Consider the following 27,276-nt stretch of genomic DNA (forward strand, 5'->3'; position numbering starts at 1 on the left):
GGTGTCTCCAACCTCATCCATGAACACATTATCACAGAGACCAATTTCTTCTGGAGTTGGGCAGGTTAACTTTGGCAAGATTGTGGCACCAACTGTCTTGCAAAGACGGCGCAGATCCCATTTACTTACGATACGTACTGCCATAATCTTATACTTGTTTAGGTAGTGAAGGGCAAGGTCACCTATCTTGCCGCCAGCTACAACTACCGTTATTCCAGCTTCTGATAGAGCTTTAACCTAATATTGGAAAATGCATCAATTTATTCAAAGAAGAAAACAGAGTATCACATATCTACCCCAGTGAACACCCTCTCTCAAAAGGCAACACTTTCTTGCACTACACAAAACAATCCGGTTATTTTCACATAGGTCTGTGTATGAAATTTAACCTTTAATAATCAAAAGAAATGCTTTGATAAACTTATATTTCACCATGCTAAGTCTGATTTTTTTTACTTTAATAACACTAACCAAAGGCAAACAGATGTGTGTATATTGTTATACACTTTTACCACTCCCAACTATTCCTATGTTTTCCTTTTATCTTCTTACTGAAGAATTTCTTACATGTTTAGGATAAATCAAATTGCAAAGGTAGAGAAATACTTAGCTAGATAATAAAATCGAAGTACTGTACTGTATACCAATAGGTACTTACATCATCCTCCATTTTGTTTTCCTCTCCCCTTGAGAAATTGGCTAATTCATCAGCAGTCTTAATCAAAACTGTTCCCTTTGTCTCTGTGGTGGTCACATCAAATGGACAGGAGTACACTGCGAGTTTAGCCTTTTCCTTTGAAGTAACAGCGCCCTCAACTGTTCGTCGAAACACCATTCCCTGTGTGGGGAAACCACTGTGTAATGAATGGCATTTGGAGTTATAAGAAATGATAAAGCAACAGCAAGAATGCACGTAACAAATTACTGTAGTACTAAGGGCCAAGTAAAATAAAGAAGAGAACACTCATGGAAGTAAACTGTATGTACAGCCAGGGAAAAATGTCCTACCCCACTGCCAACCACAATGCAAAGCCAATACAGGCATCCCCCTGGTTATGGAAGGGTTCTGTTCCTGAAAATTTGTCCGTAATGTGGGACCAATTTTCCTATTTACTCCCATTATATCATTTGAGATGCATTCCCAAGGAATTTTTTTTACCAAAAAACATAATACAGGCACATATATGAATGAATATAAACAGTTTTACCCCTTACGTCCCGGGTGACATTTCAGAACGCGCGCCTTTTCCCGCCACTGTTTAAATGCCCAGCGCGGGTTATCAGGTTCCAGTGTGACTATTTGCCTCTCACACCACACACTCGGCCACAGGGAAGCTTCCTGAAACTAATTACAGTACCTACTTCTGCTTGTTTCATTTTCATTGTTTGTCCATTTTATCATGTTGTATCAAAGTAATATTACTAAAAGTAGTGTAGTATTATTGGAAAATAATGCAATGATTATGTTATACAGTAATTGTATTTATTTGTGGAATTATTATTATTTTATGCGTTACTTGCTCAACCAAACACAGACAGCCAGGCGACCGACTGTGTGTTGCCAAGCACTTTTTATGAAAAATAGTGCAAATAAATATTCTAAATGAATAATTTATAGCAAATAAGTATTATCAGTAAATATATGCATTATTGGCCACCTCAGACACAAAGGCAAGCTAAAAATAGTTGCTAAGTGCATAGGTAACCACAGGCGCTCACCAGGGAAGTTTCTGGAGGGTCAATATATAGTTTTCCTTATTTATTTATTATTTTGTTATTTAAAAAGGTTAAAAATTATTTTGGGAATAGTTAATTTTTCTCGATTCACCCCGGGTGAGGGGTACTGCCAGCAGCACCCTAACCTGGGGCTTCAGGGTTAAACACATACAATGATTCATTCATGATGTAACATGGCAATAAAAGCACACAACACTTGTATTTAAATCACCAGAATGGATGTTGAGTGCTGCATGTGGTGGTGCAATCTCTGAGTTACTGGAAGTTATCGTATTTTACAGCACTGTGTACTGACAAAATTTTCGTTTGTAATTCCCTTTAAAATAGCTGGCAAGCTTAAAAGTGAGAGTTTTGTGGTGCTGAGAAGAAAAAGAGACACCCATTTTAGATTTTATATGTACAGGGGTATTATTTAAGCATTTTTGACTTACGACCTAGTCATCAGTCCCTAACCCCGTCGTAAGTGGAGGACTGACTGTATGTGGTCGATTGATAAAACTGACATGATGATTGGTTCCACAGACTGTCTCAGAAAATGCCTGAAGTGGTACAAGAAATTGTTTTTTCAACTAGTACCGCATTTCTTGGCGTATAAGCCGACCCCCGAACATTTAGCTGAAAGATCAGTTCTAGGCTGATGTAGTGTGTATAAAACGACCCCCAAACTCAACTCATTATGAGCATTACCGTTACGAGCGGTTTGATATTCGATACTGCACCGACTCACCTTCATAGTCGACCTCTTATCTCTTTATGAGCATTACCGTTACGAGCGGTTTAACATTCGATACTGGACTGACTCACCCTCATAGTCGACCTCTTATCTGTTTACCACATTCTCTCCACTTGGCATTTTCCATATCTATGAGGTGGTTGTCTTTAAACCTTATGGTAAAGTGGGCCCACCCGCAAAACGAATGAAATATGACGCATCATTCAAGTTAAAAGTTGCAAGATTTGCAAAGGCACCAAACAACTCTGCAGCTGCAAGAGAATTCGGCGTTAACGAGAAGCAGGTTCGAGAGTGGAAGAAGGCTGAAGAAAAGTTAATAGACATCACCAGAACAAAATGTGCCCTGAGAAGAGGTAAACAACAGTGGCCAGAACTGGAGGAGTAATTATTCGAGTGGGTCAACGAGAACCGAGAGAGTGGATACGTCATCACCGGGAACAACATATGTATTTACGCAATGAAGCTGGCCAAGTCAAATCCAGACACCGGTAAAGACTTCAAGGCAACAAGAAGGTGTAGTAGTTTTATGAATAGAAAAGGATTAGTATTAAGACAGAAAACTAAACTCTCACAGAAGTTACCCCGTGACATGTTTTCAACGGTACATTACCGTATATCTCGGCCTATAAGGCGTCAGGGTGAATAAGACGGCCCCCCCAAATTTCTATTTAAAAAGTAGCTTTTGAGCTCTATTCGCTGTATAAGACCAATACCCCAAATGTGACACTTACCCACTGACTCAGGAGTCCTTTACCAACCATCCTTGGTTTTTTAAAATAAGGCCAATTCACTTCAAGTAATGTCATCAAATGTTACCCGCTGGTGTAGTGTAAACACTAGTGATGTCACTGAAGCGTCTGCTATTTACCGGTAACTGGAACTAATGTCTGTGTCGAGTAAAATTTTTCCATTTACTTGAAGTCAATATATATATATATATATATATATATATATATATATATATATATATATATATATATATATATATATATATATATATATATATATATATATATATATATATATATATATATATATATATATATATATATATATATATATATATGAAATCACTGCTGGTCGTGATCTGGAGTATATGCTGATAACCACAAGGAAGAGATGTGAATTGCAGGGAACCGTGTTTCTTCTTCTTGTGGTTAACCTCTATACATACATACATACATACATACATACATACATACATACATACATACATACATACATACATACATACATCCTTGACCACCGAAGGGTCAAGACGTACCTGGCGCTCCTCTCGGAGCAGCCAGGTCAACTGTTAAGTTGGCCCATACCAACCCCCTCCCCTGAACCACTTCTCCCCACCGGAGTATCAATAGGTTCTCGCCAGAAGTTACAATTTCATTTGGGAAAGGAATGGAACCAGTGTTAAACAGAGGTGAACATTGGTGAACAGTGCTTGAGTTAGTGAGAACAACTCAACAGTAAAAGTCGTATTCAAGTTAACCTTCACACAGTGAGGTCCCAGGTACCCAGTGATAACGGCCCGTGAGACCCAACAACCGGCGATGTGTTAATCCGTCTACCATAGGAAGGCCTGGGGCCACACCTCACTCATATAACACCATCTGTGAGGGAATTACTACACCACGTCAAGCCCCTCATAACACCATCTGTGAGGGAATTACTACACCACGTGATGCCCCTCATAACACCATCTGTGAGGGAGTTACTACACCACGTCAAGTCCCTCATAACACCATCTGTGAGGGTGCTACCACGTCAAGGTCCTCATAACACCATCTGTGATTACCACACCATCAGGCCCTCATAACACCATCCTGTGAGGGAATTACTACACGTCAGGTCCCTCATAACACCATCTGTGAGGAATTACTACACCACGTCAGGTCCTCATAACACCATCTGTGAGGGAATTACTACACCACGTCAGGCCCCTCATAACACCATCTGTGAGGGAATTACTACACCACGTCAGGTCCCTCATAACACCATCTGTGAGGGAATTCGTACCCCACGTGATGCCCCTCATAACACCATCTGTGAGGGAGTTACTACACCACGTGAGGCCCCTCGTAACACCATCTATGAGGGAACTACTACACCACGTGAGGCCCCTCATAACACCATCTGTGAGGGAATTACTGCACGTGAGGCCCCTCATAACTCCATCTGTGAGGGAATTACTACACCACATCAGGTCCCTCCTAACACCATCTGGGAGAGAGTTACTACACTACGTGTTTGCTGTTCAACACCTACATTGTAATCTGTATGTTCACTGTATGTTCCTTTACCTTTCTCTAATGAAGGCTTTTGTTAAACCACCAATGTATGTAATAAGTCATTTATATCCAATGTATATTTTCAGCCTTCGTGCTGCAGAACTTTTCAATAAACCGTTAGTTATTATTATTATTATAATTATTATTATTATTATGCATACATACATACATACATACATACATACATACATACATACATACATACATACATATATATATATATATATATATATATATATATATATATATATATATATATATATATATATATATATATATATATATATATATATATATATATATATATATATATATATATATATATACAACAAAATATATGTACAAAAACTAAATGTTAAATGAATTATTTATGGTGCATTAGAGTACTGGTTACTTCAGACACAAAGATGGGCTATAAATAGCCTTCTTTATCTCCCCTCCATCTCATTCTGAGCCAGAGGGAAGGGGTGGTGGTAAATAACATTTGTTTGCTTATTTTCCATTTACTTGAAATAGATTTACCGAATTATTTGTTTATTTATTTAAAAGTCATTTACTGAATATTCTATGTAAAAAATAAATTTTAAATTAATTATTTATAGGAGATACCATAAATATATGGTATTACTGGTCACTTCAGACACAAAGACGGGATAAAAATAGCCCATCTCCCCCTCTTCTTACAGCTGCCAATGGGAAGCGTCTTGGTAATTAAATTTGATGTTTATTTTCATTGTCTAATTTATCATGTATCAAAGTAATATTACTAAAAATTGTGTAGGTAGTAGGCAGCTACCAAACAGGTAGATACTACCGCCTGGGAAGATATTGGAAGCATAATGTATTGTCTAATGGTAGACCCTGCTGCCATATGGCATCACGAAAATTGTGACCAAGTCCCAGGTTCAGCGCTGACCTGACTTTCTGCCTCATTTACACACAATTGCAGTTTGAATTGTTCCTCTAACTTTGACAACACAACATACATACAGTATATTATTTCTCGCTTTTGATCTTTTTTTTACTTTTTCTATTTATTTATGGTTAGTTACTTTAAATAAGGCCAATTCACTTCAAGTAATGGCATCAAATGTTACCAGCTGGTGTAGTGTAAACACTAGTGACGTCACTTAAGCGTCTGTATTTAACTGTCAGTAGTTTCAAGAATTAATGCAGTCATTTACTGAATATTTCTTGTAAAAAAATAAATTTTAAGTACATGTATTATTATCAGTAAATATACCGATATGCATTACTGACCACCTCCGCATTAAAAATACGTGACCCTCGTTAAAGCTCGTTAACAAATTTGTTAAACTCTTCCATAAGGATCTTCATTTGAATCTACAACCACTCAACATTTTTGACGGACAACCAGTTAGTATGAGTCGCCAATACATCGGTTCGGCAAACCAACTATTTAGTAAATATCAAAGTTTATACTATTCAATAATTTAAAAGTAATATTCAATTTTTACATTTAACAATATTGAACATAATAAGAAAGTGACTAGTTTAAAGCATCAGCCTCTAACACAGCAAACAGGCTAGCTCTCTGTTTTCACTGAGATCTGCTTGAGACTCTTCAACTAAACACTTTTTCTGTGTTCCAAAATTGTTGGTCATTTGAAATATATTTTATATTGACAATATATAATGCAGTACAGTGTTGATTAAAGAAAAAATCTTAAATAACCAAAGAACTAAAATTTAGGGTGAAAGTGCCGGGGTGACCCCCTCCACCCCATTGTAATTCCATCATCATCATCACATCATCCAGGACCTTCATACACCTCAAGAAGTGAACTTTCTACCATTTTGTTGAATTTGAAATTTTCGGTGAGCTGGAACCATACCAAAACCCATTGAAACAATGGTTTAAACACTTCTGGAACGGATTGAGTTCGAACCAAGGCATAAGCCCAATCTCGCGGTCACTTTCCCTTTCTTGTCTCCTCACTGGCAAATGGGGGGGGCGTGGGGAGGGGTGTGTGATGATAGCTGTGTTTATTACAGGGGTATAATTCTCTTTTACGGTATGTTAGACAGGTTTATAATACATTTTTATTATTTTAATATACCGGTAATCTTAATTTGAATCCAGCTTGCCAAACGTAAGTTTCAGTAAAATAATGAGTGGTAAGACCTTGTGAGTGGCTTACGATGTTTCCATCACCACTCTTGACAAACTAAACCACAATATTTAAGAGGTAAGAATTTTATACTTGGTGGTTTAGACGACCCCCTAACTTTGGGCAGATTTTTTTAATGTTCAAATTCCGTCTTATAAACCGAGATATACGGTATTCAAATACGGCTCAACCAAAATTTCCCTCTAACCTGTATTGGGAATATGGACGAAATTCCTATGAACTTTGATATGATCAGCAATCTAACGGTGGAAGCAAAAGGCTCGAAAACTATTTTGAAGACGACTGGACATGAAAAAAGCACGCTTCACAGTGGTTTTGAGTTGTATGGCAGATGGAACAAAGTTGAAACCCATGATTATCTTTAAGCAGAAAACAATGCCAAAAGTTAAGTTCCCAGCGGGGGTGTATGTGCACGTGCATGAGAATGGATGGATGGACGAAGAAGGAGTTAGGCTGTGGCTAGAACACATTTGGAGTAGGAGTCCAGGTGGACTGAGGAAGAAGCGTAGTTTGCTAGTGTGGGATATGTTCCGGTCGCACTTGACTGAGCCAGTGCATAAATGCTTGAAAAAACATAAGACACTGCAGTAATACCTGGTGGATTAACATCTGTTGTTCAGCCTCTTGATGTATGCCTTAATAAGCCTTTCAAGGACAGAGTTAGAGATAGGTGGAACAAGTGGATGATTGAAGGTGAGAAAACATTCACAAAAGGAGGAAATATGCGAGCTGCGCCAATTGAGTTGCTGTGCGAAATTGTGATAGATTCTTGGAATGCCATAAAAACAGAAACAGTAGTAAAATCATTCAAAAAAAGATGCATATCCAATTCTCTGGATGGTGAGGAGGATGATGTGGTGTGGGAAGATGACGATGAAGCAGCAGCCGAGTCGGAGGACTGGGATTCACCGGAAGGAACCATTAGTTCAGAGGAAGATTTTGAAGGATTCTAAACTATTTCAATTCTATATTGTATTTAAATTTTTTACTGGTGTCTTTTTTTTAATCCATGTCTAAAATAAAGAATTTGTGTTTCAACACTTTCTTTTACTACTTGGGGTGAATAACAGCTGATCAAGCCACCACACCAGTAATAGCGAGTTGTAAACAACGGTCGTGTCATGTCGCTGTTGTGGTATTTCTATTATTTTAGTATTTTAAGCCATTTCAGTTCATGTTTTTATAATAACAAAGTTGTATTATATATGGGTTCTTAGAAAGAGAATAACAACTGATTGGGCAGTCACATTGAAGTTTGTGAGTAGTAAATAGTGTGTCTCGCTGCTATGCACCAGAAATTTTTAAGGTTCATGATCTAGATCTGATGTATAAGCCGATCCCATGATTTTGGGGGCTTCCAACCTCGGCTTATAAGCCAAGAAATACGGTAGTTGACATGAGTCTTTACAATAGCTACTGTATGTTCAGTGTAAACACGATCAAGAAAATATCATTCCGTGTGTTTTGCCGTAGTGTTGAACAGTTATTAGAAAGATATGGTACACTGTATTCACAACAGCCAGGTCGACGAGTACAAGCTACTCGCAGTCATGGTCGGCTTAGCACAGCAGCATGGATCACACATCACTACCTCATTTCTCTACCACTTATGCAAACAAGGAGGGTAGGTCAACATAGGTGTGAGGTGTGTGCTCATACAACATGGCAGCCAGCCAGGCAGAAGTATGTATCAACCTGGTGCCAAGAATGCCAAGTAGCATTGTGTGCTGGTGAATGCTACCATAATTATCAGTTTGAAGAAATACTAAAGTGATGAGAACTACAATAATATTATGTCTTTAGTTTATTTCAGATGAGCTCATGTTTATTTTACCAATTGAAGAGAATTTCTGTTTATTTGCAAGGAAAGTAAGTTTGTGATTTACAAATGTGGATTAGGCCTACTGGGGATACCACAATAAAAAATGCAGTTTGTGATCTACCGCAGTTTGTGATTTACCTCTCAGGTGCTGTGGAAGGAATCACTCTCTACAGTATGTACATGCTGTATTTATCTCTGATATGTGTGTGTGTTTGGTGTGCGTGTGTGTGTTGTATATGTCTATGTCTCCATGTCTGATGTGTGTTGTATAGTGTGCATATGTATTTGCATGTGTCTGTGTGTATGTGTAGTGTGCATATGTATTTGCACATGTCTGTTTTTGTGTAAATGTGTGAATCAGTGCCTGTGAGTGTGTCTGTGTGATGTGTGCTTGATAAACACAAGTTTTAACTCATTACCTGCAATGTTTAGTTGCAAAATGTGCTTGTGAATGTTACAGAGAATATCATAGTATGAATAGTGAAGAATATAGAAATAAAATATTAATGAGAGAATGTTCATTTGTTTTTTCATAAGGCAACTCTCATGTTATAATATTCTATTCTGTTTAGTTTGTCCTGAAAATTTAAATTTAAATCAAAGTAAGTGTGGATTAGGCCTATTGTAGATACTACAATAAAAAAAATTAATTGGTTTTCTACCCTCTGGGTGTTTGTGGAAAAGATTACAAAATGGGTGATGTGTAGCGCGGCAGCCATTACTGCTAGATCCCGCAACATTGTTACATTCGATGAAGTCACGGCCTAATTTTACTGCCTTTTTATACTCAAAGGAGAGTGAGAGGGAGATTCTTATTGTGATTTTTGCAAACTATACAACAAATCCAAGTGAATGATATATACAACAAATCCAAGTGATTGATATATACAACAAATCCAAGTGAATGATATATACAACAAATCCAAGTGAATGACATATACAGTACAACAAATCCAAGTGAATGATATATACAACAAATCCAAGTGAATGATATATAGTATATCAATTCCATTAGATTTTTTAAATTTACTAAATTAGCCCGTATGTGAGGGGCACTGAAAATTCTCCAACCCCGACATTTGAGGGTTAAGTAAGCAAAAATATATTTTTAATTCTGGAGTTGTGTTAGATAGAATTTAGCCTACTGGAGACAGCAATGGGGGGATTCATTAGCTTGCAGGAGACCTCAACTTCACATACAGTATAGGATGCAGGCTGTTTTTTTAGTCATTTTTCAGACAAAAAAGTGCATCTTATATGCTGAAAAATACTTTCTCCTTAAAACATCGAGTTTAATGTCCAACGTAATTCCTTTATGGAATCTTTTATCACCACTGCTTTCAGTTGAACTTAATTGTCTTTTCCCACTCCCCATGAATGAGGGTACACAGTAACACAGTCCTGAACACAGATGCATAACCGAACACAAGCTGGGAATGAATGCAAACTGAGCAGCACCGTTATTGTTGTGGGTCCTCAATTTCAAAGTTTTGGTGAATTTCATTGTTATATATCATGATTTTTTTTTAATTTTACCAAAATTCCATAGGGACGAATTTTAGGGTCATAATTTCAAAATTCCGTAACGCAGGACATGTCTGTACACCTGAGGTTAGAACAATGAAGCACCAAAAAGAAGTGCCTTTTTGAACCTATAGATAGTACACCTTGTATAAGGGGGGGGGGGGTAGAGGAGGCAGTGAAAGAGGGGGTGAATAGAGGCTTGTGTTTAGAAGGATGTAATGAAATCATCATATCCTGATAATACAGTAGTGTGTAAGAGTGAGTTTTCTCAGGTTGAATTCCAGTCATGCCCTTTTGGTTCCAATTACAGGTGCACCATGATAACCGACGCATATAGGGACTGGGAAAAGTCGTTGGTTAGTGAATCAACAGTTATCGAAGCAATTAATCCCATAATAGCTTAACAAATTCAGGGTGTCAGCAACTATCCACCTTCCCAAAACTGCCATTTACCTTTGATATATCTCTGTACTACACACTGCCATGCAAGAAAATAAAGCAAGCATATGAAGCCTTAAATAGGCAATGTAAAGCATAAAATGAGACTATTTACCTGTGGTGAGGAAGGTAGAGACAGTCTATGGTGGCAAATTCAAATCTCTACCACTCTTTGCTGGTCTATCACCATTCTTAGAATGGCTTATTATGCATTATCACATCAAGTTGCCCAGCACAAGAGGAACTACAGTATCACTGGGGCATTTAGACATGATTGAGTTACACACTAAGTCGGAAATAAGGAAAAAACACGAAGTTAGAGACACATAAGAAGTGCAAACAAGAGCAAAGATGGTAGGAATGAGACAGGGCAGCGCGCAGAGCCCTCCGGTGGCAAAAATTCGCACCATGCCACTGCCCACCAAATTCGAAACAGCTCTGACGATCGCTGGATCACCGGGGTATTTCCCCTAATGTAATCGTCGTTATGTGAGCAGGCGGTCAACGGGACAACGGTTTTCGGGATACACCTGAACTATTTCTAAATTGTCTGACTTAATTTTCATTTTAGTTGTGGGTAAATGGTGCCAGCCATCAGACATGGGGTAATAGTAATAAATAATAGACTATTACAGGGTTTTTGAATTATAGAAATGCAGTATGCTTCCCAAGTTCGCGGATTTGTACTACGCGGTTCTCGGTTATTTGCGGGTCAGGGAGCTATTCATTCTAGAGACAGTAATTTCCTTTACCTGTATTGTAAGTACAGTGGTCCCTCGGTTAAAGAACACAATTCGCTCCAGAAGGTCGTTCGTTAACCGAAAATTTCGTTAACCGAAACCATTGTTTCAATGGGATTTTGAGAAATTGGTTCCAGCTCACTGAAATATACATAAAGTAAAAAAATGCAGTAAAGTACACTTACTTTGAGGTGTGTATGTAGAAGGCTCCTGGTTGATGATGATGATGGGAATTAGAAGTGGGGGTGGAGGAGAAGGGAGAAGAGAAGGAAGCGGAAGAGAAATCATCCCATGCTTCATGCCGTCATTTCACCCATAAAATTTTAAGTTCACTAGGTGTAATTCAAGATTATTTTCTTTAAATCGACACTACACTGCACTATATATTGTCAATATGTTAAATAAATTTCAGAATGACCAATAATTGTACTGTAAATATGTAAAAATACTTTATGTTCAAGAGAGCCACAAGCAAGATGTTACCTCCACTGACCATAGACGCAAACTGACGCCTCGGTGGGTGAGTCAAGTGGCTGATTGGCGCACCAAAAACTAGTTACCTGTACTGCAATTATGTTAAATAAGTGTTAAAATTACTAAAAAATTTAATATAAAACTTGGAAAATTATTGAATAGTACAACCTTCTTGATATTTACTCAAATGGGAACAAATTTAAGCCCTAGAACCGATTACTGTATTGGCAGACTAATATTCCAGCTGGTGAGCAAACGAAAACATGTTGACATGATTTCGTAAGAACTTCGTTAACCGAATTGAAGATTCTTATGGAAGGCAATTCGTTAACCGAAATTTCGTCAACCAAGGTGTTCGTTAACCGAGGGATCACTGTATGTATGTGTGTGTGTGTGTGTGTGTGTGTGTAGACACACACACACACACACACACAAAACACATACAAATAAATAATAATGGGAAAATCCTCTTACAAATAATCAGAAATTTTTTTATTAAAAATGCGAGTCTACCCCCAATTCCGTGCTCTATTACAGTACTTTATAAATAGAGCACAGACTTGAGAGTAGACTGTTACACTTTTAATAAAATTGTTTCCGATTACTTGTGAGGGGATTTTTCAATTATTATTTATTTGTGTGTGTGTGTGTGTGTTTGTGTACACACACACATACACACAATACTACATGTAAAAGAAATAACTGTCCTAAGGACAAACACATAAAGGGAATATACATTTCTTTGAACACGTAAAAATGCACCCCCTCCCCCGGTCCACAAATGTTATTCGCAGATTTGGCAAAGCACGGCCATTTTGTGAACCTAACCCCCGCGAATATGGGGGCCCCCCTGTGCTGTACATCAAAATTTTTGGCTGTAGTAGTAATAGAAAGCTAAGTAATAGAAAATAGTATATTACTCTTCTATTAGTGACACTTCTTTAACTTTTAGGTTGTCAAAAATTCTCATGATTACTGATAAACAGTTTCTTTTGACAAGGGAATAACAAAAACTAAACATAACATGCTTGTTTGTAACACCAACAATCCATGAGTATCAGTATTATTTCATCACTCACAAGAATATCTTACTGCAAAATGTAAATAAAATAGGAACAGACTGATGATTATGCAAGAAAAATACTATCTGGTAACCATAGTTCCTGCAGCCCCAGGCTCCATGTGTAATGACTGGCTGTGTGTTCGTGACCACAAGTAATCGCAATAGTTGAGCAAGTACTATAATAGATGACAACTGAAGTAATAATAATAATAGTAATAAAATAAATTACAAGTAATAGTAAAAGAAACCCAGTAATAGACCCCATGTAGGACCGCCATTCTGCTCTTACAGAAAACAATTTTCTCTTACCTTAACTACTTCAGACGTTTGGACTCCAGACCCAAGAATTTTGCATATCCGAACATTGTCAACATTGAAAGTGGTTTTCTCTGGAAGAATAGAGATACAGGCACGAGCCACAAGTTTTGCCAAAAAATCTTCATTGCCAAACTGCTTGCTCATTATTGTCGAACGAAGAGCTTTTGTTACCTGTAATGACAACAAAATACTGTATTAAGAATTCTCAAAAGAACCAAAGGTTTCTTTGCTAAGAAGGGACGTGTAATATCTCAGAAACAACAAAATATTTTTATTCAAACTTCCTCATTCACTGTTTTTATAATAAAAAATACAGTATACTCTTAAATCCCCCCCCCCCTTTTTCAAGTAATGGTAAGAAACACTGTAGTTTTGGGGATTTTAACAAGCAAATTAGCATATCCACAACCACTACCAAAATCTATTTGAAATCACTAAAATGGAAATCTGACTAAGATATGACATTTTATTCCAGATGTTTCATCACAAGATTATTAAAAGAGTAATGTGTCCTATGCACATACTGTACACTTATTACAAGAAAAAATTTTTATCTTAGCGCTGTAACCATCACACTTACTTGATCTAAGTCACGTGGATCAGATACTTCCCAACACTTTAAACTGGGTAAAACTTCAAGAGCTTTATTCAGAGCTAGCTGGTATCCCTCAGCCAAGTCTGTGGGGGTGAGACCCATGCGGAGAAGATCCTCAGCAGCTTCTAGAAGGGCACCGGCAAACATAATCACCCAATTGGTGCCATCACCCATTTCCTGTTCCTGCATCTGGGATGCTAGAACCATTAACTTGGCTGCTGGATGCTCAATCTGGAAAGAAAGAAAAATCAAAACATATTATGTAGTTCTTAATATGAAAGTTTTATCATCAATAATTTTAATCCATAAACACTCAATTAACGGGATTCCTATTCAAATCCAAATACTGTAGCTGGTAAAAAAAAAAAAAAAAAAGTGGTGAATTTAGCACCAACCACACAGTTATGTTCTCACCTCCAGCTCCTTGATGATGGTGGCAGCATCATTAGTCACAAATAGTTTCTCTAAATGATTGATGACCATCTTATTCCGACCCTGAGGCCCATATGCGGTTTTCAGGGTTTTGCTAAACTCCTTGCAAGCAGCGATGTTACGAAATACAGCCTCCTCCAGTCCAGAATAGTGCTGAAATAAAATATAACAAGGTATAATTTGTTATTCCCATTATCTTGAATAAACATAGTCAAGTGCACTTCCAGTTAGTACTAAACCCCTGTATTACAGTATACAATTTACAGGTACATGATATAAAGAAGATCCAACATGTACAGTGGGGTATGCTATAACGAATCTAATTGGTTCTAGAACCTTGTTCGTTATAGCATTCGTTCGTTATAGGATTAATCCGTTCCAGGCCCCCAAATACAACCACTTAACACTGAAAAATATAATATAAAATTGTAAAAAAGTGCATAAAGATGCATCTACCGGTAAACCCCTGAAATAAAGAATATCATTAATATTTGTAATAAAAAAACAATAAATTAGAAAAAAAAAAAAAAATTAAATAATGTTCGTTGTAGGAGTTTCGTTCGTTATAGCATTCTCAATTTTATAGGTAAAACCGTTCGTTATAGGAATATTCGTAGTAGAATCCGTTCGTTATAGCATACCCCACTGTATTATGAAATCACCATTAGATAGGGTTAGGTTGTACAATAAAATATAACCTTATCTGGAATAAATCATTATAGCTGTACAGTACATTATTGTAGCAGTTGTCTGACATGTTCATGTGTAAGGAATGTTATTTGGGAAGTATTTGCAAACACCACGTCAAGCCCCAAAAATGGCAGCAGGTATACGTGGCAGTTGAAGGCAAATACCCATTTAGAAGGAAAAATACAGTACCAGTATTTGTCGGAAGCTGGATATTTAGATGAGTAAGCGCAGTCAAGTATATTACTAAAAGGAGTTTTCTCAACAATAAAAGGTGGTAAGCATTAATACTGAATACAGTATAAATATTCAACTAAGTGTTATCCATTTACAGGAAGAGCTCTTATAACAGAGCCTCAAGTGACATATTTTCACTTAATATCAGAAAAATAAATATTCACTCAATAAATATAACATAAGTACTGTACTATACTTTGTACCATTAAAAATAATTAAACATAAAAGAACTAACATTTATATCTGCGACCATCTATGTCAACATCCTCTCAGCCAAACAGTGCTCATTTAATCAATAGAGTAGTACCCCGATTTACGCGGTCAATTGAACCCACAGGGTACCGCGTAAAGTGAACAACAGAACATATGGGATTAATTCCAATAGAGACTGGCCCGACCCCCAAACTCCACTTTTTCCGACACAATACCTATGTTGTAGTAAAAATAACATCAAAATTTTATGATGGTATGCTCACACAATTAATATTTAAGAGAAATACAGTCGCCAGGTTAATGTCCATTCAAATAATGGACTCAAATCCCCCCCCCCCTCTTCCCAGCTCACTGGCCCCTACCTCTCTGAGAAATGTTTGGGTGAAAACACTAGATTTTAACGTTTAGTAATAAATAATACCTCAGACTAAAGTTAGGATAATATAATTGACATTTCTGGATTCCTTGCAGGTCAGGGAATATTTTGAATGTAAACTTCATATATTTTGCACAAAAGATAAAATATTTGCTTTGTGTAAACCAAATTATTACATAAGATCTAAAATTTGTATGTCTAATGCAAAATCCATGATGTTTATATTCAAAATGATCATCATATTGTAAGAATTCCAGCAATGTAAAATATATTCTGACCGAGTAATTTGTATGAATTTTATGAGCTAACACAAATATCTTCAGGTAATAAAAAACAAAATATTCTTCACGACACTATCTGTCAATCAAAGTACCCCACCTTGCCTCCCCCATCCTCACACTCACGCCAGCTGGGTCGGTCGGTCCCAACCCTCCCCCCCCCCCCCCCACCTTCCCTCCCTACCAGAGAAATGTTTGGGTGAAAAAACTAGATTTTAACTTTTAGTAATAAATAATACCTCAGACTAAAGTTAGGATAATATAATTGACATTTCTGAATTCCTTGCAGGCCAGGGAATATTTTGAATGTAAACTTCATATATTTTGCACAAACGATAAAATAATTGCTTTGTGTAAACCAAATTATTACATTAGATCTAAAAATTTGTATGTCTAATGCAAAATCCATGATGTTTATATTCAAAATGATCATCATATTGTAAGAATTCCAGCAATGTAAATTATATTCTGGCAGGGTAATTTGTATGAATTTTATGAGCTAAATAAAAAAAAATAAATAAAAAAATTATACTTCACCACATATATGAGTAGATGCACCACGGAAAGTGAAAATCAGGTTCTGGCAAGGTACCGTGTAAATGAGAAATCACGGAAAGTGAAACCGTGTAAAGCGGGGTAATACTGTGTTGTACATGCCACCAGCCAAAAGTCATGGCAGTTCTATCTCTTGTCTGTTATAAGTGAAAATTTTTGGATCATCACATCTATAAATAAAAAGCCCGTATGTGAGTGTCGGTAAAGTAGTCAGGGTTATTAGTATGGAAATGAAAATACAAATGATACAGATAGAAGAGTAATGTATAGAGTATATACACAATAGGAGTGAGGCAGCGGTGGTAACAACTTGGTAAGCTCCGATAAATTTAACTGGCGAGCAGTGACTAAATATAGTTTCGGTTATTATTCATGCTAACAATGCCTTCATTTTATCAGTTAACCATCTCATTGTGATTGCCACACCATATGTGGTAAACAACACCAGTGTGATCCTGCTTCATATTCCCATAGAATCATCCCATTTGATCAGCTGGCATGTAGGGAGGCAGCCACAAATTATACCTAAGTCTGCCAGTGTCTTCTCAACTCATGGCAGAGAGGAGTCCTGCATTCAAGTCAGTTTACACGAGTACCACTAATTCCCTACCCTGCTTCAGGTAATTCCCCGACTATAACAATGTTAGGTAATATGACCTGACTGATGACGACCTCTTTGTGTATAAGGATGCAGTCAGATACTGGTATTCATTTAAAAAATTCTGTTAACACCATACGACCATATTGAAAGGTCAAATAATTATTTAAAAAATCAAATTTTCCTTCAAACTGGGTACAACTATCTACTGTACTTGGGATTCACATGAAAAGGGTTAAAATACCATAAAATTAGAAAGCCATTATCATTACCCAAGTAAGCTGGCCTGTAGTGTTTGTAGAGACAGAATTGATACTCAGAATTGATATTTAAAAGGCATCATGTTTTTGTTCACGAGGTCGCCCGTGTACTATGTTTGTATGTATGGTAGCGTTTGACAGAGTACCGCATCGGAGGCTTCTGAGAAAAGTTAAGGCTCAAGGTATCGAGGGGAAAGTTTTAAATTGGATAAAATCATGGCTTACCGATAGAACACAGAGGGTCAGAATAGATGGTGTTAAATCTGAGTGGGGCTGTGTAACCAGTGGTGTTCCCCAGGGGTCGGTACTAGGCCCACTCTTGTTCATAATCTACATAAACGATCTAGATACTGGGATCAGCAGTGACATAAGCAAGTTTGCGGATGAAACCAAAATAGGGCGGCAGATTGATTCAGGGCAGGATGCAAATGCACTACAGGAGGATTTAAATAAACTGCAGGAGTGGTTAGAAAAATGGCAAATGAAATTCAACACCAGCAAGTGCAGCGTACTTAATATTGGAAGAACAAATACTGTCAATATATACAGCCTTAACAACATCAACCTAGAGAAGTAATAAGTAAGTATTAAGAGTGAAGAGGTCTTATTGCAACTATATCTTGCGCTAATCAGGCTGCACCTCGATTATGCGGTTCAGTTCTGGTGCCCTTATTATAGAATGGATATCAATTCACTGGAGTCGGTGCAGCGAAGAATGACGAAAATGTTTCCGGGACTTAGAAACCTTCCATATCAAGATAGGTTAAAGAAGCTAAACTTACATAAGAACATAAGAATGGAGGAAACTGCAGCAGGCCTATTGGCCCATACTGGGCAGTCCCATTTACACCCTATCCCTATTGCTCAAATATCCATCCAACCTATGTTTGAAGCTATCCATCGTATTCGAGTTAATAATGTTTGGAAACTTGTTCCATTCATCCACTACTCTACTTCCAAACCAATGTTTACCTATTTCGATCCTAAATCTTAATTTTTCTAATTTAAAACCATTGTTACGAGTTCGCTCCTGGTTGGATAGTTTGAGAACCTTTGTTATGTCCCCTTTGTTTAGCCCTGACTTCCATTTATACGCCTCTATCATATCGCCCCTCACTCTACGTCTCTCGAGGGAGTGCAAATTAAGATACTTTAACCTGTCTCTATACTCAAGGTTCCTAATGCCCGGGATTAGTCTTGTCATTCTCCTTTGAATTCTTTCTAGGGATTCTATATCCATTCTGTAATACGGTGACCAGAATTGAACTGCGTAATCCAAGTGAGGTCTCACAAGCACAAGATATAGTTTCAGGATAACCTCTTTAGTCTTGTAACTAACACTCCTTTGTATGAACTCAAGTACTTTATTAGCCTTGTTTCGAGCAAATACACATTGTTTACTTGGCTTAAGATTCCTACTTATCATTACTGTACTCCTAAATGTTTCTCACATTCAGATTTCTCTATAACATCGTTGTTCATCTGTATATCTGGTTTCTCTGTTTACATATCCTAGACTAAGTACTTTACATTTGTCCACATTGAATTTCATCTGTCATATTTCAGACCAATAGAAAATTTTTTTTTAGATCTGTAGTTTTGCGGAGTCTTCGTCGGATTTAATTACACGCCCCATTTTAGTGTCATCAGCAAATTTACTTATGTTGCTGTCTACACCAATATCTATGTTGTTTATGTATATAATAAATAATAATGGTCCACGTACTGAGCCTTGGGGTACTCCACTTGTGACGTTACTCCAATCGGATTTAGTGCCATTAATGCTCACTCGCTGTTTTCTGTCCTGTAACCACACTAATCCATTTTAGAATATCTCCTCTAATGCCATGAGCCTCCACTTTTCTTATTAGTCTTTCGTGGGGGACTCTGTCGAAGGCTTTACTAAAGTCAAGATATACCACATCATAGTCGTGCCCCTCGTCAACTGATTCGAAAACAGCTGAAAAGAATGTTAATAGATTAGTTAAGACACGAACGCCCGCTTGTAAAGCCATGTTGGGAATCATTGATCAACTTGTGCTTCTCCATGTGATTTCGAAGAGTTTAAAATTATTGCTTCCAGTAAGTTGCCTACTATTGATGTTAGACTGATTGGACGGTAGTTAGAAAATAGTGATCTATCTCCCTTCTTGAAAATCGGTATTAAATTCGCTATCCTCCAGGATTCTGGTACTACACCCGTTTTTAAGGACATGTTAAACAATTTTGCTAAGGGCATACTAAGCTCTTCCTTACATTCCTTTAATACTCTGGCAAATATCTCATTGGGACCTGGCAACTTATTAGGCTTTAACTTGTCTCTTTGCTTACTAATTCGTTACTAGTCACTACTATCTCGCTTAACCTATTTTCTTCACTATCTCTGTATATAGTTGGTGCCTCGGGTATCATGTTCAAATTTTCGGTGGTGAAAACTGATGAAAAATATTTATTCAGATTATTGCTCATTTCTCCGTCGTTATCAGTTAACTCGCCGGTATGTGACTGTATTGGTCCAATCTTTTCTCACGTTTTAGTTTGATACGTTTGATAGAATCCCTTGGGGTTTGCCTTCGCCTCCCTTGCTGCCTTCGGTTCATTATTCCTCTTTGTTTTTCTTATCTCGGTCTTAACCCTACTGGCCAATACCTTATAATAATCTCGGAGGTAAACTTCACCACGATTTATTCTTCTACTTATAGCCTTCCTTTGTCCAATAATACCCTTTAAATAATTGTTTACCCATTTAGGGTCATTGCTGTCTGATCTGAGTTTTCTGTATGGTATGTTCTGCCTTTGTGCATTAAGTAACTAATTATTTAAATTGTTGTGGAACTCGTCAACCTCAGATCTCGTGATCAGGTCATCCTCAACCGTCATATTTTGTGAGGATATCGTTGTCAGGTCTCCAGGTAAAGTGAGCTCACCCTCTGTGGGTACCTTGTGTGAGGTGACCTCACATGAGGTCATGTAATCCATCCCCAAACGTGATACCCATTCTCTCAGCTGCCTTTTCAACCTATCTAAGTTTGCCCTTCTGAAATCTGGGACTTCAGTGGAATTTTCCTTGCATCTGCCATTAAATTCTAATTGAAATCTTATTTCGGATCACCTGAAGAATTGTCACCCTAGCCTGCTCCACCTGCAGAATCGTCACCCCAGCCCACAGTGAATATATTCCTTTGTGTTATGCATCTTTCTTGTGAAAAGTTAAAGAAAAAAAAATAATAATAATATACACCTAACCTAACCATGGAGGGTTCTGACCCCCACCTGAAGAATTGTCACCCCAGGTGTTGCCACCTGAAGATTCATCACCCCAGGATATCCCACCTGAAGAATTGTTACCCTACCAAACTCTGGGGTGACAATTCTTCAGGTGATTCCTTATTTCTTTGTGATCGCTGTTGGCAAGTTCGTTCCCTACCTCGACATTACTAATGAGGTTTTCTCTGTTTGACAGAACTAAATCGAGTATATTATTACCCCGGGTGGGTTCGGTTATATGTTGACTTAGGAAACAGTCCTGAACTGTTTCAAGAAAATCCTCTGATTCTGAGTTACCTGTAAGGTCGATCATGGGAAGTGAAGTGACATCTCTTTTTCCACATCACTATCCCCTATTTCATCGACATCATTACCACCATTAAAGTCTGGTCAATAACCAGGGGATGTGTCATTATAACAAAAATTTTAAGTTCTGGATCACAATTCAAAATTTTAAAGATTTACTTCCTAACGTGCATTGCTCTGCCTTTTTTTTTAAGTACCAGTGACTATTGTTTCCCTAAATTCCATATCCATCCAGTTTAATTTTCAGTCTTTCATAAGGTATGCTATCAAATGACTTGGCAGTCTAGGTACAGTATATATTGTCAATATTGTCACCCTGCTCCAGAATTTGTCTACACATCCAGCACCATAGGTAATTTTGTCAAGCAGGAGCATCCGGATATAAAGCAGCAATGGCATTCGTTTACGAGGTTGTTTTACAATAACGTCTGTGTGAATGCCGAACTTTCCACTCACTTTTCACATGAAAAGGGTTAAATCAAGTCATTGATCAAACATGTCCCTCAAATGCTGTAAAATAATTTGGGTCAAACAACAATACCTTTCTTCCTCTTACCTGCGTAGTTTATCAAACCAGTGTCCATTTCTGCTTCCTAACAAGTGGGTGTCAGCAAGAACCATGGCATGAAGCTGTGTCCCTTTATCAATTATATTTTGATCGGCAGTTTGAGGATTCAATGCAGGAAAGACGAAGAGTGCAGGGAGATATGATAGAAGTATTTAAGTGGGTGAAAGGAATCAATAAAGGAGGCAGATAAAGTTCTTATAATATCCGAGCAGGATTGGACTCGTAGCAACGGATTTAAGTTGGATAAGTATAGGTTTAGGAGGGAGATAGGAAGGAACTGGTTCACAAATAGGGTGGTGGACGAGTGGAACAAGCTTAGCAACTTTGTACAGTAAAAGTCCAAAAATCCGGATGCCAGAAATCCGGACCACCCGAGAATCCGGACTTTTGGCAAACTAATTATTATTATTTTTTTTTTTTTTTTTTTTTAGCGGGCTTTTGTGTGTATGTGCGCATGCGTGAGTGCCACAGCTGCACAGCGACAACAAGCGACCACGTGGTCGCCACTTTAAAACGAGCAATCAAACTGTGACAACATACCGTATATACTCATCTATAACCCCACCTCGTTTATCGGTCGATCCTGATTTTTTGACCAAGAAATCGTTAATTTATGATATTCCTCGTTTATAGTTCGACCCACGTTTTTGAGGGTAAGGGAACAACAAAACCTTCAGTAAAAACGCTCTACGTCCTATAAACTGAAACACGAGTGCCGAAGGCAAATTGTTTACCATTTATTATTACGACACTTTACACTGAAAGGCGGGTAGTTTCAACAAAAAAATTGTATATTTCCATTCAAGTATTTATTCAAGTCAATTAGGAGGGAATATTATTGTAATACAACAGTTTTTTAACTAAACCATTCGAAAAGCGATTACTGTAACATCTTTTGAACGAAAGAAAGCGAAAGTCATTGTTTTCGTTACGATTTTATCCCACTTTCCACTTTAATACATACGTAATTTCAGCAAAAATATTACATTTCCGTGAATGTATTATATCAAGCACAGTATGAATAGAATATAATTGTAATATAACAGAATTTTAACCAAAAACTATTAAAAAAACGAGTAACATCTCAAGAACATCGGAAGCTTAGGTAAAGTCTTTTGTTTTCGTCATTTATTTTATCCTAGTTTACATTGAAATACATCACGTTTCAGCAAAACTACTATTTATTTCCAAGAATATATTCATTCAGGCGCAGTTTAGGTAAAATATACGTGTGACGTAATAGTTTTTTAACTGAAAACGATTCGAAAAACACGTACCCTCTAGCCCTGTTCAAGGAGAGACTGGGAGAAGCAGTTTGGTGCTGCAGACGATGACAAAGAAAATGATTTTGATGGATTTTAATGAAAATATTCAGAAATATAGTATCATAGTATTTATTCAAGTCATTTAGGATAGAATATTATTGTAATACAGTACAACAGTTTTTTAACTAAACCATTCGAAAAGCAATTACGGTAACATCTTTTGAACGAAAGAAAGCGAAAGTCATTGTTTTCGTCACGATTTGATCCCACTTTCCGCTGTAATACGTACGTCATTTTAGCAAAAATATTACATTTCCGTGAATGCATTATATCAAGCACAGTATGAATAGAATACCATTGTAATATAACAATATTTTGAGTCCTACTCTTTCCATTTACAGATTACTGTACAAGCCCATAATAATGGCTCCTAAAGTAGATACCGTAAACTTCGTTGTGTGAAGAGAAAGAAGAACACGTTGAAATTGAGTGACAAACTTGAAATAATTAAGAAACTAGTACGTGGTGTGAGCAATACTGTCCTAATGGAAAATACAACATTGGAAAGTCTACAATTTATGATATCAAAAAGGCAAAGAATAAAATTCCAGAATTCACAGCTTTTTCATTAAAACTGCTCGTTTTGATAAATGAAGCATGCTATAATTGCTAATGAATAAACTATCAAAATGTACCTGTTCATCTCTTCTTTATTCCTCCTTAAATTTGAATTTTAAAAGTACTGCCTGAGAATCTGGAAAATCCGAAAATCCGGACCGACCCAATCCCCAAGCAGTCCGGATTTTTGGACTTCTACTGTAGTAAGTGCTGGAATGCTCGAAAGTTTTAAAAGGAGGCTAGATAGGTTCATGGATGATAGAGTGGTAGTAACTCTCGACAGGAGCTGCCATGCACAGGCCAACCGGCCTATTGCAGACTTCTTATTTTCTCATGTTCTTAGTTTCTTTTAGAGGTGTATAAATGGAAGTCAGGGCTAAACAAAGGGGACACTACAAAGGTACTCAAACTATCCAACCAGGAGCGAACTCGTAACAATGGTTTTAAATTAGACAAATTTAGATTTAGGCGCGAAATAGGTAAACATTGATTTGGAAATAGACTAGTGGATGAGTGGAACAAGTTACCAAATATCATCATTAACTCGAATATGCTGGATAGCTTCAAACATAGGTTGGGTGGTTATATGAGCAATAGGGGTTGGGTGTAAATGGGACTGCCCAGTATGGGCCAATAGGCCCGCTGCAGTTTCCTCCATTCTTAAGTTCTTAGTAGTTAAAAACTTTGGGGCGCACCATGTCCGAAAGTATAATACCTTAGTTAGGAGTAGAAGGACCAGGGATACGTAAGAATTGGATAGAAGAATCGTCTTTCTTGTAAAACTCGGTAATAAACTTAAAATAATCGTAGGAGTACAAACGACAACCAACCTTCACCACGGCCATTGTGAAACTGGTCAATTAAATTAAGATCGTACAGTACCCAGGCTGCTTCCTTTGAAAAAATCAAATGTGATTGGTCAAAAAAAATTCACGCTGTGATATCAATACCTCATTGGTCACGACTGGATGGCGTCAGTCAACATTGTGCCTGTGTGAAGCGCCGATAACATCACCTCACAGACGAAGACTGAAAACTACTTAAAATCAATTAAATTCAATTGTGTCGCTATTATCCATTTCCGCCAGGTATATATGGGGTTCAAAATGCTCAGAATAGTGAGATCTAAATGTTTCAGTAGTTTATAACAGTACTGTAATACCGGATACTCTGTAGGTAGATACTGAAGATATTAATCAATAAAAAGGTGAATTTATAGTTTTGCACCAGTCTTTCTTTCACTGTTAATATGTATTTCGTACTGTTTAGACAATTTTAAGACATTTTTCTTCTATGAGATTTCCACCGGAAATTAAGGATAACCGTAATATTAATTTTTCAATATTATTACATAAGGTTTGTCACAAGTTTCGCCTTGTCTTGTTTACGTTTGGCGGAGTCTAACACCCCTCACGCATCGCTCCTTACCTCCGTCTTCACTTCTTAACCCTTCCACAGCGTGTCACGCACTTGCCATTTTATTCTGGCTACCGCCAAAAGATTTTATTCAGCTTAGGGTAACCTCCCGCTGTGAAAGGGTTAAGCTTCAACAGCGCATGTGCAATGATGACCCAGATGAACCCGATTCTTTTTCAGATTAAGGTAAGATGTAGGGGCATGAACAAAGGGGATGGTATGGTTAGGTTAGGTTTTGTTTTGTTGGTTGGTATTTTATTTGTGATTTATTCAAGAAAAAATCCAGTGATTTCCGGCGGATATGAATATCAAATTCGTTCAAAACTCATAAAATACCATAGGAAAAACCTATAATTAATATCAAAATAAATACCGGTGCAATACTACCTACTCCGCCAAACGTAAACAAGACAAGGCAAAACCTGTGACTAAGCTTATGTAATAATATTGAAAAATTAATATCTCAGTTATCCTTAATTTCCGGTGGAAATCTCATAGAAGAAAAATGTCTTAAAATTGTCTAAACAGTACGAAATACATATTATTAACAGCGAAAGAAAGACCGGTGCAAAACTATAAATTGACCAATAAAAATATCATATAAGGTTTACATTGATTTAGGGTAATACTGTGCTTGATAACCGTTGTGTACCTCTATCACCAACTTGAGGAATTTTTACTTTAGAAGCTTAAAGCTTTCTTACCATGAAAGATTACACAGGGAATACAATTTGCGCAGTACAGTACTGTATAACTTCCGCTTCTTTATGTCTGGTAGGCATTATTGTTGGGGGGGGGGGACTCGCAATTTCCGTAAAAAATGGATGTCAGATTCGTTAAAATACACACCAAAATACACTGGAAAAACATATTGGTCAACCCCTTGGGAATCAAGTCCTCAAGTAAAAATTTACCATATATCCAAGTCCTTCACTGTGCACATAGTGATGGCCCAACCCACCACAAAACGGTGTTAATATTTACCCATGTTTATCATCTAAAATTAAATACGTACATCAATTAAACCAACATCTGAATCCTGGTACAAACCGACTGGTACACATTCTGTTTCAAGTACAATGTAACAATGTTTAGTACAGAACTGTGGCCGGAACAACACAGGCTACACCTGCACTGCAGTATGCACCTTTAATAGGTTCAGTACATTGTTTATATGTCTACATTACCTTAGTACGTGCTGAACCAATGCGAACTACCGGTACTGTACTTATATGATGATTTTACTGATTAAATATTTATTCATTTACTGTTTGACAGGGTGACTCATTCATTGATTTTCTTCCTATGTCATATATTCAAATTTAATACATAAATACCTCAGTTAACATTAAATTACTGATAAAAGTATGATAATAGTCAGTGTTCACGACATATTTCTTCATAATTGTGGCCGAAAATAAGTTAACAAATACATGTGTCAGAAGCAGTGGCACACGCGGCCGCTTCTTCGTGGAGTCTACAACAATTCTTAACATATACGTAACTAACCAAGTCATTTGAGTATTTATAATCATCTCTTGACTTACCCGAGCACCATCTTTTAACATGGAGGAGAATCCAGGAGCTTTGGGAATATGTAAAGCCATTTTTGTGAGGAGGTTTGTTGTGGTGGGTCGTGTGAGAGGCTCTTGTGGCGCCCTGAGGTGAACCAGGCCGGCCACTACCCCTCCCCACTCCTTCCAGAATATTCTAAAATTTCTTCTTATTTTGACTTTTTTTTGGTAATTCATATTGTTTCACTAGTATATTAATAATCAAAGTGTTTTATATTGTACAATTAGAGTCTATATGTTCTTGAGATGTTTATTAGAATATATCTGATATTTTAAGGTTGTTGGAGAGGTTGTCCACCATGATTAAAGTTCTATCGATAATAATTATGTTGAATTCTTGTAATATTTGACATATTTAAATATACTCATTTTAAGATAGAATATATTCTACGCCACCAATTAGTCTTTAAAGTTATTATTTTATGAATTATGACTTAAAATATAGATGGAGCAACGAATGGATAATCAGTTGCATCTTAAAGTTGTATGTCCCGCTATATCCAATATTAGGAATTAATGTACATATCCGCAATTATTATAAATATTCTATAATATTTTGTACATCAGTTTAGAAATATTCCACAGATATGTGTTAATATAGCCAGTAGATGGCAGCTGTAGTAGAGGAGCATACTACTGAATTATGTACGATAATTATCACATCTACAAGATAATTTTTAACAGTACAAACCACAAATTTAATTTAACATCAATGAATTCCGCTATCGCTGGATGAGTTACGGT

The 27,276-nt window shown here is 37.1% G+C and overlaps 1 protein-coding gene across 1 annotated transcript in view; it reads right to left on the reverse strand.

Moving 5' to 3' along the window:
* The window catches only part of LOC121858294 (T-complex protein 1 subunit theta-like), a gene marked incomplete at its 3' end in the record, with an annotated part of 26,679 nt that extends 17 nt beyond the window's left edge, over positions 1–26,662 (reverse strand). Inside the window, 6 exon segments of the mRNA XM_042354621.1 lie at positions 1–237; positions 659–838; positions 13,279–13,458; positions 13,868–14,113; positions 14,297–14,467; positions 26,506–26,662. The exon segment at positions 1–237 is cut by the window's left edge and continues 17 nt beyond it. Of these exon segments, the coding sequence (XP_042210555.1) occupies positions 1–237; positions 659–838; positions 13,279–13,458; positions 13,868–14,113; positions 14,297–14,467; positions 26,506–26,565 (1,074 nt within the window).
* Positions 26,663–27,276: the final 614 nt, after the last annotated feature.

This window comes from Homarus americanus, unplaced genomic scaffold, assembly GCF_018991925.1.
Source record: "Homarus americanus isolate GMGI-L3 unplaced genomic scaffold, GMGI_Hamer_2.0 scaffold57980, whole genome shotgun sequence".
NCBI lineage: Eukaryota > Metazoa > Arthropoda > Malacostraca > Decapoda > Nephropidae > Homarus > Homarus americanus.